At 39.8% G+C, this 20,896-nt stretch overlaps 1 protein-coding gene across 4 annotated transcripts in view; it reads right to left on the reverse strand.

The window, feature by feature from the left end:
• afap1l2 (actin filament associated protein 1-like 2) overlaps window positions 1-20,896 on the reverse strand; it is a 45,490-nt gene that overhangs the window by 24,288 nt on the left and 306 nt on the right. For 2 of the 4 annotated variants that reach the window (XM_005928161.3, XM_005928159.3), the window contains exons 2-3: window positions 7,486-7,614; window positions 3,205-3,267 (exon numbers count right to left, since the gene is read on the reverse strand). In XM_005928161.3, coding sequence (XP_005928223.1) covers window positions 3,205-3,267; window positions 7,486-7,614 — 192 coding nt within the window. Of the gene's footprint in view, window positions 1-3,204; window positions 3,268-7,485; window positions 7,615-13,869; window positions 20,880-20,896 lie in introns of those variants that run through there. The other 2 variants (XM_042223303.1, XM_042223301.1) reach the window with 2 other exon arrangements.

Genomic DNA, 20,896 nt, shown 5'->3' on the forward strand with positions numbered 1-20,896 from the left:
CCGGTCGACGGCTCCGGTTGGTTAGCTGCTCTCTTCTCTGATCAGTGGAGTGCCGCTGCCTGAATCGCCTCTCGAGTGCCGTAGTGAGGGCCTGGAGCTCATGCTGCTCTGCCGGGGCTAGGTCAAGGAGTATCTGCAGTGCATCTCCCTCTAATGCTAGTGCTAGGTGTGTAGCAGTCTCCTCTTCGCTCCAGCCACTATGTCTGGCGGCCAGCCGCACTTGTGAGAGGTAGGGCTCTAGCGGGGTTAGCCCGTTGTATTTCGGTACCTTAACTGGCGTGGTAGGCATAACTGCTCGTGGCTGGGGGCTCGGCGTGTGGATCGACAGAGGTAGCCCATGAAGCATTGCCCTAGCATCTGCCGCGACGGGCCGCCGCCGCAGTGCGCTCGCGCTATCGGGACCCGTCCGGGGACTTACTTGGCCGCTCACATCCTCTCTCTTCAATCACCGGTTTCCCAAGTGGGGAATGTTCTCCTCGACAGCTTGCTCCAGCCTCTGAATGTCTCTCTCCATTACGGCGAGGGTGAGCTATCCCACTTCTGACACCAATTTGGCGAGCTCAGACAAGGAGGAGACGGAGGTATCGTTTGGTCTTGCTTCCCGTGAGCTAGCCAGGGAGCACAGCCGTTTATTAACATTTGCAGAAGAACACTGCCGCTAGCTAACTGCTCAGCGCGGCAACAACAACAACACCCAGGGCGCCCTCTGACCCCGGAAGGACACACCTTCGCAGCGAGAGGGCGTCACCCGTCACTATGGCAACATAAACAAACAGAACTGTACACACAGAACCCCGAACAGCCCTGACCCGCTACAATATTTAATATTAATATGAGGCCTAATGAGCGTGACAAAATGGCACAGCAATTTTCTCTTTAAGATTTTCTTCAGTGTCTTATAATTTTTTTTAGTCTCAAATGTGACCTTCAGAGAACATCCTTAAGCCAACTAGAGTTCATATATGTGTTATAAAAAGTCCCTGTCTGTACCTTTGCTCTATACCTTTTTGTATCATTACAAGAATAGAAACACGCTGATATGAACTGCAGCAAAAGCACTGCATTACCACAGGCTGCACGTGTACTATCACGTACACGTAAGATAATTGAACCAGGCTGCCTGTCGTTTTATGAGCAATGCTTTACAGTAAAAGAAAAGGTAAATAAATAAATAATGTAGCTCATCCTATTTTAACAAACAAAGTTCACTCCGAGTGTATTTCATCCCCCCCTCACATGAGTTTCTGTGGTAGACAGCGTGTGGCTTTGTAAGCATCGCTGCTGAAAATATGTGTTAACTCTAGTGCTCATTCAAACCACATTCTTTATCACTGTCCAAACAAAACAGGTCAGTCTCAGATGTTGAGGCTCTGCGAAGAAACAGACAGGAAATGGTGGGCGAGTGCTGAGGAGCTGAAGGGGCCACAGCTTGCAGCGGCTTATCATGTCTGTTCAGTTGAAAGTAAACTGAGCATGAGATGGAAATAGTGTAACAACTATGCGCCATCTGACCTTCATGGATAAACGCAAAATTACACTAAAAGCCCTTTTTTTAAAAAGAAGGAAAAAAAAGGTGCTTTCTTTGTTTCATATTCAGAAAAATTTACTCTGAAATGAAGTCATCATAACAGGATTATGTAAGTACAGTAGGTAATTTGTAAGCAATATGAATATTAGCTACACTAACGATATATAATACAGACATGACGAGCTTTTGCCAGAAACCTTTTATGTTTAGATTGGCGACCTGTTCTGTCGTTTATCCTGATAAAAAATAAGCGGAAGAGAATGGATAGATGGATGGAATAATCCAAGAATAGATGGATGAAACCTAAAGAATGACAAGGAAATGTGAAAATGTGACATTCAACTCTGTGAGGTTGCAAACTTTGCCTTGATCTAAATTTGTTCGCATGCAAAAAATCTACCTAGTTTACCATCTTAGTCAGCAGTTCTTTGGTTTTTACTGGCATGCAACACCGTGTACTGCTGATGCAATGCCAATGAATGGTGGGTGAGTTTGGTAGGTATGTGGTCGGAAAACAAAGAATAAGATTAACTGAAACAGATGCCACCAATTATGAGAATTGATATTCATTCTTTTTTCAAAGTATTGAGCTTTATGTCAAATAGATTTTTACACCTGTTAGTATAGTAATTTTAAAAAAAAAGAACCTGCTGGAAAAGTCAGCAGTGGCTAATAATTATTGGGATTATTGAGCACAAACTTTTATGAAAGATTTCAGTTTTGTATGTGACATTTGTCTTAATTAGTTGAGCTTGACTCAAACATTGTTATATAACTATGTCAGTAATTCCGTGTTAAGCCTTTCGTTTATAACCCCATTTTTTTTCAATAGCATAACATCTTTAAATATTATTGTTTGAAGCCTGTAGTTTTTAGGCGTATACGAGACAATTCAGCACAAAGAGTCTGTGTATGTGTGAAGTTGTAAAATTAGTAATTTGTGGGTGTTTTCTTGTGCTAATCCAAATGTATGCAGTTGTTTTTTGACAGCTGACGATGCCTTATTGACGTAAAAATTTTGCATTGTGGATTACAGTTCAGTGCAGTGAAGGATCAGTTTGTTCCATAATCCAGTTTGCACAGTGCTTAATTGAACAAACCAGAAATCGAGAGCACAAGAGATTTACATTGTACATAAGATATTTGAGTGGACATAACAGTTTTTATCAACCAAAATTTATTTAACTAATTTGTTATCTATTAACTCATATTACTGTTATATTATTCTTTCACTTTCCTGGTTCACGATGTACAGAATTTTGTAATACAATATGGTAAAGTAAGCCAAACAGCCTGGTAAGACTATGAAGTCATTAAAAAATGATGGTGCTAATACGCAGATCAGTCTGAACAGTGATATAAGCAATTTCGGACAGATGCGGCCAAGGCAAAATGGGATTGAATATCTGCTTTAATATATTTTAGGCCAGTGTTGATTCATTTATGCACAAAGAGAAAATGTACACCTCAACAATTGAGTTTCAATGTACAAGCTGGAATGTGGAACAAACCGGTGCTTCGGTGCGCTTAACAGTTTACACGTTTTCATTCAATCTGCCATCAAACATTTACATTTGCATTTCTTATTATACAATTTTCAAAGCTATACTTACATATACATACAAAAACCACTAAGTCATTTTCAAAGTTCAAAGAGCAACATTTAAAACTCACACCTTTACCATTTTTTTCTTTTCCCGGAACGACTTTGTTCATGTAGATATACTCCTCATCAGCACCTGTAAACAGAGACAGCAGAAGGTGATTAACTGCTGACAGCAGTGCACTTTTGCATAGATGTTTTTGCTCTGTGGTTAGCTACCACAAACACCTTTATTGAATTTAAGCAAACCTTACAAAACAACAAACACAAATGCCAAGAAAATATGAGCTTATGCACAGGTATTTTTGTCTTTTTTACTGTTTAACGCTTGCTTTGAATTCCCAAAGTAGATTTTTTTTGATTTGGTTGAATATATTCACAATGTGACTTAACTGCAAACGATAACACGGAAAGAATGCATATTTTGCTTTCCCTTGAGACAGCTGATGGGAAAATCTGATTCCACCTTGGTGCAAAACAAACTTCCATCGTGCTTGTCAAAAAGAAGTCCAGGATAAAAGGGAAACTTCACCCAAACAAGTAGTCCATTGTGCACATAGATAGGGCCACTATTCACACCCACTCTTACCGTGGCAAGCATTCATCAGGCATTAGTCTCCTTGCCTGCACAGATACAGCACTGTGTCACGTCTGTAGCGGAAGTTTTACATTGCTTTTTAATATACAAGGCAACTCCTGAACTTAATCCACCTGTTCATAACAATCATGCATTCACAAAAACTTTGCATTTGACTCTAAAAGTGATCCATTTTCTGTTTCTTTTGCATGGTTAGAGGAGCTGATCATAACCAGACTAAGGAACTAAAGGATGAACTTGACTTCACTTGCACTCAACTCTTCAGGCAAAAAGTGGAGATGATGAAACCTTCTGACATACATCAATGCTAGAGTCAGCGAGGAAAGGACTACAGCTGGAGTCATGTCACTCTCAACATGGTGGAGTAATTACAAGCTGGTGAGGACATCGCCATAACATTGCCACACAAACAGTCTGAAGAAAGGCCTTTTCTTGAACAATAAACACAGAGGTTGTGGCTACGAAGGCTCCAGTTGGTTACTGTAACCTGTTATGGGAATTTGTTCCGGAGCTGCAGCACAGTTTTTCACTGGAATTAAATATTTTAGCTGACTTAGATTAGAGGAAATCAAACAAAACTCTAACCTTGGGTGATACTGCGGAGAAGGGCTTCTCCTTTGAAATAGATATCATGAGGTGAAACCAAACAGCAGCAGCATAAAATGATGTTTTGCCTGTACAGTGAAAACAGATTTTCGGGGAACAAAGTTGAAATGCTATTTATAAATTGCTGCTCAGAGGAAGTGAGCATCCCCAGAGGATAAATGCAGCTTCGGAAAAATGATACAGCTTGGAGCCAGAAGAGGAAGTACGGAGAGACGAGTCCAAGACCTGAACATGGAAAAGCTTGACTGCTGGTGTGTGTTAGTGAACAGTGTGAGAGCTCTCTGAGAAAAACAGGGCGAAAGAGAGTTGACTTTTAAAATCCAGAAGTGAGAAGGTGACAGCAAATGACAAAAATGGCAAAGAATCGGGGTCATTACAAAAACCAATCAACCAAACAAACAAAAAGTCATTATCATATTTGTGTCAAACTATTTTTGAGGTAGCGGTGGCATGTCATTAATTAGTTGCTTCAAAGATTAAGTAGCAGGCATAGAGCACCATAAATCACATCAGCCCAGCAGCAGTTGCAAGAAAAAAACTCATCTGAAGCTGTTTAAAAAGTTAACAAGTTAAGTTTTAGCTTGATTATAAACTGAAAATTGTAAAAAATTGCATGAAGCAAATAATTTTGCAACAGAGGGAGGAATGTAGTAAAGAAAAAAAGAGCAATCCTGCAGGCACAATGTGGCTTTAGCTACCAAAATTGAGATTAAGTGATGTTTTTGCAAAGCTTGCAGGGATATGATTATGAAAGGTTAGTAAGAGCTCAAAATAACAAAATAAAACCAGAGTAGGTGGTTTAATAACTTCTCCTAGGCCAGTTTCACTTAAGTGTGGGAAATGCAGGGAATGACCACATGTTACATAAGATACTTTGTTGGATGGCAGATTAACTGCCAGCCGGTCCATGCAGCTTTTGAATGAATTGAAACATTTGTGGTTAACCTTCAACCAGTGTTACAGTTTTAGATGCAAAAATCAAGAGAACAGTTTAAAGGTTTGTGACAAATTCTTCTACTGAAATTAACTTTTTTTTTTAAAAAAAAAGAAAAACCTAATAATGCACCAAACAACAAAACAAAACACTGCAACATTGTTGTAAGTGGATTTATGCATACTAATAGGCCAACTAGGAACACTTCCACAGCAACTTTAAAGTGAACCTTTCATACTTTTTAATTATTTCCTTTCACACACTTATGGTACAAAGAACATACACCCTCTATCAAGTTTTAACATAAAATCTAGACCCTAACATCAGGTCTTAAAATGAGCTAAATATAAGCTCAGATGAATAATAAAACATGACACATCACAGTGTGTCATTATTTATTTACTATAAGAAAAACTAAACCAAATTGCTGAAGCAGTGTGTGAAAAACTAAGCACATCCCATAATTTAATATGTTGTAGAACCATCAATAATGACGTGCTTATCAGTCTTTCACATCATTAAAGAGGAATTTTGAACTTCTCTTTTAAAACACTGGTTCACTTCATTGAGGTTTCCAGGCATTCATTTATGCACAGCTCTCTTACTTTGACTGCATCATTGCAACACTTTGATTCTTTTCTTTTTCAGTCATTCTGTTGTAGATTTACTCTTGTCCTTGGAATAATTTTTCTATTTCATGATCCAATTTCAGGCAAGCTGGTCGTACAGGTGGCCTCGCACTGGACTCTAGACTACTTTGGTGTACAGAGCTCATGGTTGACCCAGTGATGCAAGGTTCACAGGTCTTATGGCTGGAAAATCAACCTGAATCATTAACGTCCACCACCGTGCTTGACACTTGGTAATTATGACCTTGACATTAGGCGTTTGTGCTGATATGCTGGGTTTGATTTTTCCAACCGTGGTGCTGTGCACAATGGCCAAACATATTCACTTTGGTCTTGTCTGTCTAAAGGACATTGTTTCAGAAGTCTTGTGGTTTGTTCAGATGCAACTTTGCAAACCGAAGCCATGCTGTCATGATCTTTTTAGAGAGAAGAGGCTTTCTCTTGGCAACTATTCCAAAGAAGCCATACTTGTACAGTCTTTTTCTATTTGTACTGTCAAACTTTAACATTAACCATGCTAACTGAGGTCTGTAGAGTTTCTTGGGTTTTTTGTAGAATTTTATTACCTTGGGGTCCGACCACTAAAATGCCAAAACTTGATAAAAGTGCTCACACTTGCAGATAATCAGTTAATTAAAGTGTCTTTGATTAATAACACCTTGCTGCTACTTAATTCCTATCAAAGCAGTTAGGCTGTGCTTAGCTGTTTTAATGTGTTTTGGCTTATTTTTGTTAAAGATAATTACACAGTGGGATATATATGATGATTTTAGTTCATCTAGAGTTTGATCTAATTTTAGAACTTTAGTTTTACCAACACTGCACATCTACAGTTGCTCATGGTAGTGTTAAACATGACTAAATATAACCACGGTTAGACTTGTTTAGGTCATTTCTCACTTCAAATGTTACATGTAACATGTTTGCAGTAATTCTACTCTGCAGTTTGCTGTGAGTCAGCTAATTCTGCGGTTATTTAGACTTCACAGTATATCTAACCTCCCAATTACATACTGGGAAGAATAATTTTCTCTTCCTCTCATGAAATTTTCCTAAGGAAGTTATTATATTGTAGTTCAGTAACTGTATGTCTATGACTTGTTTGCACGCTTTCACTTCCGATTTGTTATTTTTTTAATCAAACATATCAAACTGATTTAAACTTTCCCCATAAAATATCCATGAAAATCAGTTCCTGAATAAATATGAAGTGAGAATTTGGTCATGCGGTTTCAGATTTGTATTTCTGTCTTCATCTGCTTTAAGTTTGAAGTTGTTTGGGCCGACATGTTAGACTATAGACAGATGTTATTTTATTATTACCACTCACAGTTTACTGACTTGTCTGGCACATATAAGTTAAACTCTAAGCAAGTAGGACAGTTTTTAAAAAAACTGTAGCTGGTTGCCTTGACCATGTCTCCAAGCCTGAATGCACTGAGCTACAGCCAAGTGATTGGCTGATTAGATATTGCCATTAACAAGTAGAAATTGTGTACCTAATGAAGTTGCTGTTGAGTGTATAGCAACTGTACTTTGAAAAGACGGGTGAATAATGGTCCACTGTTTCTGAAAAAGTGCTCTTACCAGTCGAAGCCCTGTAGGACTGGAGGAGATCAGACAGTAAACCCTTCTGGACGGTGGCGTTCCCACTCAGCGTCTCCTTGTCCAAGATGACCAAGAAGCGGTGGAGCTCCATCAGGAGCTGGTCCAGCACTGGAAGCACAGACAGACAAGAGGGGCTCAGATTTACAGTGGTATAAAAATTCCTTTAAATTTTATTACACTTTTCTTGGCAAGAAAATATTTAGAAGCATTAAGACAATGGCTTAAAACCAGGACTGTCAAAGTTCCCATCATCAAGAAAAGCAAGAGTCATGAGGGAAAACAAAGCCTGTAATCTTTCCAGACAGCCATTATCAGAATATTGTGCTTTAATTTATGGCAGAGAACTTGTTCAACTTAGGGATTTGTCTTTTAACACTGATTTCAGTTCTTAGTTTAGCAGCTATTCCTTTCCCACTGACTTCCTTTTGTTCCTCAAGTTGTTTGCTGGTTGCCAGCATTTTGCATGGGAGAGACTCCTCTGAGGTTTTTCACTGGCAACAGCTGATAACCACTCAGACTTCATTTCTCATTCTCATTCCTCTCATCGAGCTGTTATTGACAGTTGCAAGTCCGTTTGAGGTTGTTTTGGGAGTTTAGCTAAAGGTCAAGCTCAGAGTAGGGAGGAGCCTAGGCTGGTGTCGGCGGGGCCAGTGTGTCTGGGTGCAGCCCACACACATCCTTCAGGGGTCAGCGCTGAGCTCAGAGTCCTCTCTGCTGTGTGGGGAGCTCTTTGTGTTTTCCTTCACTGTCTCTTGGCCTCATGAATAGGCCCCTTGCTACAGTGGGCCTCAGTGTGTGAGCACTTCAAGAGAAGAGACGGGGGAGGAAATAAAGAAGAAAGACCTTTTTTTAAAGAGAAGGTGGGGCAGGTAGTGGTGGTTGGGGGATAGGGATGCGTAATTATTCCTGACATTTTTTTAAAGCATATTTTCTGTTAATTTTCTAAAAAATGATTAATTAATCCATTTTACATGAATTGCAAGCACATATAGCTTTATTATAGGAGCATATTCTGATGTTTGACCATCAAATTCATCCGCTCCTCTGAGCTGACTGTTGGCCCAATGGCTGATGAAAAATGATGATTAGCCAATCACTGCCAGAGGCGGGATTAACACTACTTTTAAGTTGCTTTGAAGATGCGGACTAACATTAGAGTTGTGTGATACTTATTTACTTGGTATCAAGCTGGCAGCATGTCAGTACATTGCCAATACAGATATTATATTATACCTATAAATGTAAAATATAAAAATTTAAACCTATTCTGAACAAATTTTAATGACCACTAAATTACTGTGATTTTTACTTTCCAAAAAAAGTTAACACAACATAACACATCTTTCACTGAGTGTAAATATGCTTGTCTCTAACTTTGGGGCAGCTCTGTTGTTTAAATGTGCTATAGGCTATAAATGAAAGACACAAAAAGTTTAAAAAAAAATTAACAGTGCATGATTGGGGTATATGTTTGAATTTCCAAAGTATAGACCCTATTGTGCTAGAATCAGTCTGATACCAATTGGTATCGATACCATCGATATCTGGATCGATCCGCCCACCTCTACATTAAGCACTCCTGAGGCATGGGTACTAAATAATAATGGACGAACACACTGAGCTGTTTTGACTTTGCACTGCCCCACTCTTAAAATGAGATAAGATTCAAGTTGATACATGGGTATTGTGACTGGTTAGGGAAAATCAAATCTTCTTCCTCAGGAATCCGTTCGAGTGGACATAATGTTAGACTAAAAATGGAAACTGAGTTTTCAAGTTGGCACTCCTGCCTGGTACCCAAGGGCAGACTTTAAAATTGTCATGAAACTGAATCTATTCTTTCCTGTTCATGGACATAAACAGTACTTCTCCAAACTGAAAGGGAAACAAAATTTGCCTCAGGAGGCAGGAAGTGGCAGAAGAACAGTTCTAATCCCACACAGGACCACTGTGACTTTCCTTGGTATTAATTTTACACTTGAAGATGACCTTACATTCATCATTTAACATACAATTTCACTCACATCTAATACCGTTCAACAAGGATCATGTGTTAAAATACGTATATATATATATATATATATAATATTATATTATAATTATATATATATATATATAATTTTAATCGGACTTGGTGTGTGTGTGTGTGTGTGTGTGTGGTGTGTGTGTGTGTGGTGTGTTGCAGGTAGAAACATCATTCCAACTGAAATAGATTTGCTTTCATTAAGACTGGCCGTACATTAACAGATACACACTGCTGTAAATGAAAAACTGGTAAGAAAAAAACGAAAACAAAACCACCAATATTGTGTCAAAATCATCTGACTCTACTTAAAACCTCAACTCTGCCCCACATAAAATGACAGTAAGTTGCCTTTTTTGTTGTTTATTCTCTATTAAAACTGTCAGCTCTCATTTTTTAATAGCTCCTTCCGTCTCAAACTGATTACTTAGTGGTATGTGTCAGCAATCTATTGAGTGCAATCATTCCCTCTGCTCTGTTTGCTACTCTCCCATACATGGCTAAACTTTTGAAAAAGGGGGGAACATTTTGCAGCGTAAGGTATCAGGCCCGGGTAAGTTTTGCCTTTCGGAAACGGCAAGAAGCTTTCCAAAAGCTACAGCACGCTAGGCTGTTTTTTGATGACTCTAACTCAAGCTGAGTCAACTTCTGCTGAGAGGCACCATGGAAAACATCACTGTATTGGACACATATAGATACACACATACACTGCTCTTTGTCTCAAAGCATTAGAGAAATGATTTAAACCGCAGTCATTACAATTTTCAGTGTTTAGCTACTGATGTATGCCTGGTGAATATGAATCTAAGCATTTTTCCTGCTCCTTCTTCTTGTGTGTTTGCAGAGATTGACTCAGATGGCCTTTTGGATTGGGGACCCTGGGAAACAAAGTCAGCTGACAGGACAGGGAGGTCTGCAGCAGCCTGTCTCTGTGGGTTTTGGGTTGGCCAGACGCCCACTAAACATCCAGTTAAGGTCCGCAGCCTCCACAGTATAAACAATTCACTTTTGCAGAATAGCCAAAAGGAATCTGAATCAGAGAGGAATACTACTACTACAGTGATTTGTAACTGCTGCAGTTAAAACAGAGTAAACAGGGTACATAAGAATGAACTTGCTTTGCTTGAATTAAAACTTTCCAAACACCTACGCGATGTGATCTTGGATTTTCTCTTCCCCCTGCCTGATTTTGGACTTCCAGATTTGTGTTATGAACACAGTACATGACCATTTTTTGTCTGACTTCTCCCACACTACGCTTATCAAACACTTTACTGTGTTTGATAAGCACTCTTGTGCATTGTCAGGCAAATAAGTATCTATTTGCAGTGACGGTAAAGTTTCATAAAAGGTTTCCTGCAATTGTTGGCTAAAGCTTTTTACATTATCCTGACTGTCAATAAAGAAGGTTAATTTTTTTATTTTAAAGCAAATATTAACAAAAAATATCTTCCTTTTTTAACGAGCCATCCAAAATTATGAATCGTTTTGCAGTATGTGCAATTATGCCCATGTTTTTTTTCTTTTAGACAGCCACTGTGAACTGGTCTTAACCTTTCGTCTTCTGGTTAGGCAGGTTTCCCAAAGTTTAACTAAAGATAAACAAACAAAACACTGAGACAGTATAGTGTCTCTGCTCTGCAAAAACTACCTAAAATGTTAGTTTAGCTTGTTAGAAATAGAAAAAAGCACAAGCTTAGGTTCCACTGAAAAAGGACTTTTTGTTTCAGAAGTCTGGCAGATTGAGGAAGCTTGAGGTCCTGCATCAACTCTGACAGACTGCATTTAATTTTCTTAAATTAACAAAGCACACGTGGAATCTCATTTTAGCTGCTTTGAGGCTAAATCGAGTTGTTGATGCATTTTTCACATACACTTAGAGGATTAGGCTTAGAAAATATGCTGCGCTAATGTAATTTGACAAGAATCTAATTGGCCTTGCCTTCAAGTGTGGTCTCAAAACAGCAAGAGGGACCTGCAAGAGTAATGAGTGCTTCAAACAAGACTCCAGTCCAAAGGAGAGGTCAGCATTTTGCTTGAATGTTGAACAGTCACATGTGTTCAAACATTCTTTTGCCATCTCTTTCTTTTCTTTTTTCAAATGTGTGTTTTCTCCTCTCTTTTTCTCGTATCCAAATCAAACTCGCCCCGTTTAAAACTTTCTTTTCATCTGTACATCATCTCCCTCCCATCTGCCCTACTTTTAAAACAACTCTTAGCATACTAATTTATGCTCCAGGAAATATCCTGGGCTCCACTGATGCAATATTTGTGCTGCTTCCAAGCATGTTTATGATGACTTTGATCAGCGGTGAATAATATCAACAGTGGCGGAGAGTTAAAGAAAACATAAACAAGTCGAAATGCGAAATTATCATTTTTGCTTCAGATTGATGATGCAACCGAGGCCGCTTCAGTGCAACCCGGCTATATGTATTCCTGCTTGTTCAGCTTGGAGCTGCTGGTAAAGGTCTGTTTGGGACACTTCCTTTAGTCTCTGAATCACAGTCATATTTTTGGGATGTGGTGCAGATGTTGAAAATAGTTGCAGATGTGCTTGCTTTGCTTTTCTCGAGTCTAAAATGTGCTATTGGACTTTTATATAACAGATTCTGACTGTGGAGATCTTTCCTTATATCTGCTCATTTATGCACCTGTTTAACTCAAGTACGGTTGTGAAAAAACAAACAAACTACACCATGTGTGAAAAATAACTGCACCTTTGCTGCATCAACAGGAAGGCACAGCAGTAGGGTCAGTAGCAGCCTGCTAGAGTGCTAAATGCACTTGAGTAATTGATCATTTGATTAATTGAAGTTTGCTATATAAGCACAGGCAGAGCAGGTTATCGGAAGGTTGGTGGTTGGAGCTGTTTGCTCCATGCTGCATGCCAAAGTATCCTTGGGCAAGATGTTAATCCAAAGTTGCTCTCCAATGCTTCCTTTGGAGTGTGAATCTGTCTGAATGTTAGACAGAATGCACTTAAGCATAGAAAAAAAGATCTTTTATGAATTGCTGTGAATGGATAACTTTGTATATAAGTGTTGTGTAACTTTGAGTGCTCAGGTAGAGATGAAAAGCACTACATAAAAACCAGTCCATCTACCATCCGCAGGACTGGACATCCCAGCAAACTTAGTCCAAGGTCAGACCAAGATATGTTCAAAGGAACTAGAAAAAACCCCAAATTCACTCTCAGTCAGCAGGATAAAGTTCATAACAGTGCATTAGAAGAAGACTGAACAAGTAGACACCGGAACGTTGTTTCTGTTTATCTGGATGTAGCGTGTTGAGTGGGAGAAACGTTTCATCGCTCATCCCAGTGACTTATTCAGTCTAAGCTGAACAAGTACGGTTTATATTTGCACAGTTGCAACAGACCAAGCATTTCAGCACAAACACCTCATAACAACTGACGAACACTGTGGTGGAGGTGCGATGAGCTTGTTTTACACCCACAGGACCTACCTTTGCATCCACCTTGCATTCACTGAGTTAACAATGAACTCCTCTGTATACCAAAGTATTCTAGAGTCAAATGTGAGGCCATCTATCCAACAGCTACGACTGGGCTCGAATGACATAATGCAACATGGAAGTGCAATGGCCCACTAAAGGCTACCCTGGCCCAGTTAAAATGTGGCAGGAGCATAAGCGAGGTGTGCACCAACAAATACGCACAAACTTTAATGAACTGAAGCAATGCTGGAAAGAAGAGTGAGGCACATTCCTCCTCAAGATGCGAGAGACTGATAGCATCACACAGAAAAGGGCTCAAGTTCAACAGTGTAATATGTCATGTGTTGTTTTTCATTTGAGTTTGTATTTACTAGACTACAGAATGTTCTGATGCATAAAACCTTAGAAGTGAAAGAGGGTGCGCTTTCTTTTTTCCACATGAGTCTACATCCATCTCACCCAGCGTTTACTCATCCATTTACCACACCATTAGATTTGAAATCCAGAGGTGTATCTTCTTTATCTGATTTGTTTTTAAGATCACAACGTATTTAGCAGGAAGAAGAGTCTCACCACAGCAGGTGTGACCGTTTCTCCCGACATATTTTATGACTCACACTCACACTATGCACTCTACTAATGACATGTCACACAAAACACCAGAGATAAAACTGATTAAAAATAAAATAAATCCATGTTCAACAAGTTCAGTAAGCCAAATTGTGATTTCTTGCTTGTTACTGGAATGAACGATCAATCAACCAATCAAGACTTGATCTCTATGAATTGGTAAACACAAACAGCAAAGAAGTTCAATCCATGACAAACATGAATATATGACATTAAATATTACAGATATGAAAAAGAGCTTATAAACTTACATAAATCCATTTTAGAGGATCGCTCTATTTTGGAAAAATCTAGTAAAAACTAATTTGCATGAAATGACACCAAACGCCGGCTCGATGATCTGATTAGCCTTGTGACTGACACTTACAGAGCTACGACTCCCAAAAGGGAAGTGGTGGCAAGAAGGAGAATTGGAACCAGTAGCCAAAGTCACAGTAAAAACGTTTGGACTGTAATGTGCTTTTCGCCCTGTCACACACTTAAAAGTGCTTCTGCTCCACTAGACACGAAAAAACGACTGAAGCAGAGCTGATTTGTATCAGGCGAAAAATGTGCACAACTGGAAAAAAAACCCCCAAAAAACCAAAGAGCTGCATGTGATTGATTTGTTCCAGGCTGCTCTTTCTTTGGTGAGAGTGGCAGATAATTCACTGATGAATAAAGGATCAAACAACAATTTGATTGGTGTTTCATCCAAATTGGCAGGTGCACGTTTTTTTCTATGTGAAACATGCTGGGTTCAGCTGTTGGACAGAGACTGCGACCGACATGGCTGGATTAATCCAAGCTGTGTTGTGGTGTTATTTCCATAGAAACCACAGAAGAGAAAGAAGGAGTTGACTTGATGAATTCAGAAAAAAAAGGGGGCTGTAAATGTCTGATAGCAACACTGAAGGACAAAGAGAGAAATGAAAAGTTGTATTAACAAATCAGTGCCAACCTGAGGCACACAAAAATATGACTGGTGATATCGTACAGCCTTACTAGCCCTCCCTGAGATGCCTAATGGACTAGCACATGATAAATAAATGCATTTTTGGAACTTACAACCTTTTATTCACTCTTAGCTGTCACCTTGTCCCATGAAAAAGATGCGTTAAGTATTCTCCAGGTTAAAAGCAAGCCATCACAGGTCTATGCAGCGTACCATTATGCCAAAATGCCTTTGAATTTCAGCATAAAGTCAATGTACAAAGAACAAACCTCACCTCTGAGAGCAAATATTGTGTTTTATCTGGACCATATATCTAAAAACGGGACGCCGAAAGAACACAAAAAGTCTTTGCACCTACATATAGTCACAACATAATAAGAACACACAAAGGAATAGCGAAGATCACCAGTGATTACAAGTTCCTACGTTAGCATGTAGCAGTGTTCAAAAACCACTGAGATGTGGGGTTTTTTGTTTTTTCACATCCTAGTCACTTCCGTCACTGCTCATTGCACGGTGAGGCCATGGAGACCAGTAGTTGTGGGTTTTAATTCTGTGTAATGCAAAGCTAACTACCCAGAAGGACTGACTACAGTAGCACTTTCAGGTCCAAGGACTTGTTTCAAAGTACTGAATGAGATGAAAGCAAAATACAAAAAAAACAAGCCTATTCATACCGAGCCTTGTTACTACAAGCTGGTCTTGTAGCGACATGTTTTGGTCGTCAGGCTCAACACATTTTGCTACTTGTCACATATGTAAATTTAAATAATTTGGAAGCGACTGGATTTTGTTCAAAAAGTCTCTGTTTGGCTGTTCATCATCATAATTTCTATGTTTTCTTCAGCAATACAAAATATAAAACATGGTTCAATTTAAAGTGCTCCAAAAATAATCTGCAGCAGTCTCATTTTCTGATAAGGTGATAGAGGTTGAGGAAGAGTTTTGCAGAGGAATTGATAAAAATGTAAGGCTTGAGAGCGTTCAGCAGTCTTATTATAGCCAAGAGCCCAAATAGTCGATTGATTTGAACACTGCAGCATGTTGTTGCACTACACACACACACACCCCTCTCTAAAAAAAACAGGAACAGATCAGTGAAATCAGCTCCCAAGTCTTTGATAGAAACAAAAACCTGAAGTCATGACTGCTCACAATGGAGAACTATTTGTTTTGGTATTTTTTTCCTTTCGTTTTGGAGGATAAAAATAACAGCATGAACAAGGAAGGAGGAACAACCTGCAAAGAAACAGTGTCATATAATTAAGAAGGTAAAAGAGAGTGGGCACGGCATGGGCGAATGACAACATAAGACTCTGAGCTGAAGAAGAATTCGCACAAAGCTCACAAGGGCAAACTCTCCATGCTGACCCTCCCATTGAGGTGTTAAACTATAAGGATGAAAGAAGTTATAAAGAAGCCACTTATCAAGAGTCATTCCACTTTCTTTTTCAAGTGTCTCCTCTTTCATCTTCCCTCTGCCCAAACTATTGAATCTTGCCTTTATTCGAATCACGCTTCAACTTTCTTTACACTCTTTTCTTTTCTTTTTTTTTTGGCGGTCTTTCTTTAGATCTGTGCCATCTCATTTATATTGAGGCTTACATCTGAGCCCTTGGAGAAATCAGGCAGTTTTTCCACTGCTGAAGCATGCTAATGGCCTCTAAAAGCCCAAGTAAATCTTTGTTGATTTTAGGAAGAGGCCTTGCTCTGCTTACAGAATTTTGTCTTGATTAGGATTCAATGCAGGTTACAGTAGACAGTGCAGATAAACGCCAAAGCTGAAGAGTCGACTCGTCGGATTAAAGATGTGATGCTGCAAATTTGTGTCTGTGAGGCTGCGTATACATGAGATTCGGGGAGAAAATAAAAACGATGCCGAAATCTGGCTCATCGCTGAAGCTTAGTGTCTGAGTTGTTGGCTTAATTTGACATTTTTAATGCGCTGGAATTTTAATAATGCTCAGAAATTATAATATAAACAGAGACTAATGATTCAAAACACCATCTTCTAAGCTGCTCTAATCATGATTTAATCAACAGTGGATCCATTGAAGGGGTTGCTTCAAGTGCAAACCTAAGGATAAATCTGCCTAGACACTGCTGTCTCCCTCTCCTTGCTAAGCATGCAACAGTAGATGGGCCAAAGCATAGCTAGCTAATTAACAAATACCTAGTAAATAGGCTAAATTCAGCCTAGAATTACATTCTCCAGGCAGCCAAAAATTACATTAACTTTGTACCATAAGACTTGCTCCAAAACAAACTTTCTCCTTGCCTTTGGCCTTTCTCACAAACACACTCAGAGATGAAATATCTGTCAGCCCCTGGGCCATAAGGCAGAGGAGGCTCAGTGAGGTTCCACATCCCCTTCTTAATCCACCATCCCGCCTGCATCCTTCACTCAAACCCCCTCACTGCTTCCCCTCAGACGCTTTCCTCACACCGCCGTTCTCTGGTGTGATGTGTGTGTGCATGTATGTAACACTTTGTGTGGCTTTTAAGTGAGTAGCGCTAAACTGATTAATTCAGAAAAAAAGACAAAGCTTTAAGAATGTGTCAAACTTCTTGACTCAATGATACAAAAAAAAGTGACAGCCTAGAAGCGGCAATTCCCAGCCTCAGTCCAGCCACATTAAAGTTTCTCCGCTTAGTTAAATATCCCACAGAAAGGCTGCCAAGAAGGCCTTCGTGGAGAGACTGTGCATATGAGTGTGTGATTACAAGTGTACCTTCTCCAACAAAAGTGTACCTGGTGAGAAGCAAACAAAGTACAGGTTGATCCAGAGCTGGATCCATAAACCAAAGACACGTTTGATGTGTTAAAAATGGGCGAGAGTGCAAGCCAGAGGGCAAAAAGAGCCAAACTCACACAGAACAGGAAGACCGCCTTTCTTTTCATCATTTTTATAGCCTCATCCAGCTTCCTGAATTACCCACACTTCACTCACTCCCCGTTGGCAAGTTCATCCCATGACACACATACGAGTGAACCAGGAGACCCCATGCCAGCTCTAATGGTCTACATCTAAGCAAGCTACTGCTGAGCTGATAGCAGGTCAAACCCACTAGACCCACTGACAGTTTCATATTGTTAAGCTGCGCTGAAAAGCACCTTAAATTGATTGGCATGATCTGTGCTGACAGACTGAAGAGCATGCTAATATGGTGATACCGGCTTAAAAAGACATTTAGGAGGGGATCGGTGCCTTTTGGATTTGTAAAACTGTTCAAAAAACAATATGTGAATTAAGGTCAATGAATTTTTTTATTTCCAACTCCATCCCTTCCTTTCATTTGATAAATTATGGGATTTTGAACTTGAAGATGTTTTCATGGTTTGGCGTTTGTGGCACTGTAATAAAAAGTGTGCCATTACTGGCATACACAGATTAAGAAAAGTGAAAATAGCTTTTCAGCATTTAGTGGTTTGTGCACAGCGTCTTTCACTGCAGCCACACACAGCACACAAATACTTATGGTTAAAAATACATTAGATTTGGTCACTACTGTGTTATACAAGCACTCGTTGTTGAATTGAGCAAAATGACCACAAATGATATTAATGGGTTCTCATTTGGTAAATGAGGGACTTCTTGACTAAACATTGCACCTGTTTGAACACCAATATGACTGTGCTGTGGGTCCAAATCCTACAGCTACCTGTGCCTTTAGGGGTGCCTTTGCTCCAGCTTGTAGAGGGCTCTCCACTAATTTCACCTAAATATCACTTCACTCGCATGGCAGCACATTCTTGTTTTACTGCAAACTTTTAAAACTTTTAAAAACTATGCTCCACCACTCCTCAGATTCACACAGTTTCAATCTGTGAGTCTTCTGCATAATCTTCTAAACCAACAATGTCCACAAGCACATCTTTCAGCATGCCTCCATTTTACTTGCATATTCTTTTGGAACTGCTCACAGAGGCAGATCACTGCTGGAGAAGAAGACTGATGGCTGAGGCGAGAAAAGAAGCCGTCGCCTTTATGGGTGAAACGCAGCTGTGAAGAACTGGAAGACAGGCATATGTAGCATATAGCTTTAGGCACAAATTGCTGGGATCCATATTAGCATGGAAGGCTAAATAAACAAGGGCATTAGGTGGAAGCCGTTGATTGACAAGGAAATGAAGATAATAAATACTGGAAAGGATCTTAGATGAAAATAAACATATGCTTCTATTCCCATTATGGGAACATTTAGTGGAATTACACTTTAATTATTTCTATAGTTCCACTTGTATATTATGAATGTATAATTTCTATGTCAAGCCAATACTATGAAAATATGAGGGTGTCTAAGGACTTCATCCATTTATCAGCTGATAAAGACACAGTTAACAAGACATCTGGTATCAGTAAGTAATCTGTGAAAAAAGAGGACTGTATAACTATTTCGACCGCTCTGATTATTTAATATTTTGTGGGCTAAAACACCATCATGTGGGTTTTAATCAGGTGCAGGGCAAAGCGAGCTCAGGGCCAATGGCTGAGTAAGAAGGGCTCTAAGCGTCTCTTGGCTGAGCTGCAGAAGTGTGCGTTCTCTTTTGTAATAATCGATTCCCAAATATGTCTCACGACAGCCCAGAGGTCATGGAAATCAAACAAAGCTCCAGGTGGCTGAACTAATTCGATCCTCATCTCTGGCACAAGGTGTGAGAATCAGTGGCATGAGCTGCTGGGCTGCTTCTCTGGAAGAAAACCGGCACGAGTCAGATTTCAGAAGCACGAAACATTTCCAGAATACTAAATAATACCTTTCCTTGTCATTGGCCTCCCTGAATTTTCCCAGGTTTCCCTTTACTGTACCCCCTCCAATGGTTGCCTGTGGCTGTTAGTATCTAATTCATTGTCCTAGTGCGCTGCCAAAAGAGGTGCAGTCCAGCTTTTTTTCCATTTTTTCAGCCTGAACACACCGACTCATTCTCTGCAGCCTGTTTCTTACCCTCCCAATTCTGCCCTTCTCTAATCAATTACATCCCCACTGCAAGTCTGTTGCCCCTGCCTCCCCTTCATTGCTGACTCATAATTCATCGAATCATTGGCATTTTAAACACCTTTATCCCCTATCAGGATGACCTGATAGGCATCAAATGAAAGTGGTGCAAATCTCACTTCTTACTACTTTTAAAACCACTGACACACACACAGCAGGCGGTGAAGTGAGCAACGTGGCTCCCCTGGTGGACGATCGCTGTAATATCATCGGTCCTAAAACATGACAACATCACTGTTTGTTTCATGAGGGCGACGGATGTTATTACATGTTATTACGTGTTATTATATCATTGATGTTTTTGTCATTGTCAAATAATCTGTCATAATCTTGGGAGGAATGGCGTGTAACAAAAGAGAGGAAAATTCCTCCGAGCCCAATAAAAACATTTCCAGATATATCTGTGTTCAGCTAAGACAAAAACAAACATAAGGGATATGTGAAAAGAAAAGAAAAAAATCAGTCAAAAGCCTCAGCTGGTATTCTCCCACAGTGGGTGAAAAATGCACATACGCATAAAACACCTCTGTAAGTGGCTGCTTGAAACACTGACTGTGTAATCTGATGGGCTGTGGGAGTTAGCAGTCTGGGCTCACCAGTCAGCTGGTAAACGGGAATGTGGGAGCAAGACTTTTTTGACTAGTTGCCATTGTTTCTACTCCAGCCAGGAGTCGGACAGTCACTCCTCTCAGCAGTGCAGAGGTCCAAAGAGCGATGTTTTTTTTTTCTTTTGCAGTTAGGCAAGCGAGGTGAGATTCACCTAACTTTATTTTAAACTCTGATTGTGTTAATCAGGAAGCATTAAAACGACCTTGCTCATCCCCTCGCGAGCAAATAACCACAGGAATTTGAGGAATGCTGTGAGAACGATGTTGCAGCTAATGGAATTCATCAGAAGCCACAGTGTAAACAATTTTATGGAACCCAACTTTGAATGGTCGTGGAAAAGCCATCTTCGTGTCCCGGGTTATTTTGGTTACATCCTTAATGAGTGGCAGGTGACCGACAGTTAAATGATCCACATGTTGAAAACAGTGTGTTATTCCAGCACAGCAGAACAGAACAAGCACAACCGAAACAACTTTTATCTGAAGATGCTTTTCTTAATCTTTCATTTCGAAAGTATATAAAGTCACAGCAGTAGATTCTCCCATGTAAAAACCCGAGTAATTATTCACCGCAAGCCTGTTTTTGTCTACCCTGCGTGTTGCACAGTACCACTTTTTATTACAACTGTTTAAAATATATGCATAAAGAGATAGTTCGCAAGAAAGCAGTGTCACCAATCCCACCCGAGAAGTCAGCAGCCCTTTCTCATGTTCTTGACACAAAACCTCTCCTCTTAC

The sequence above is a fragment of the Haplochromis burtoni genome, unplaced genomic scaffold (assembly GCF_018398535.1).
Source record: "Haplochromis burtoni strain Fernald_Lab_line unplaced genomic scaffold, NCSU_Asbu1 Contig_108, whole genome shotgun sequence".
In the NCBI taxonomy this organism is placed as follows: domain Eukaryota; kingdom Metazoa; phylum Chordata; class Actinopteri; order Cichliformes; family Cichlidae; genus Haplochromis; species Haplochromis burtoni.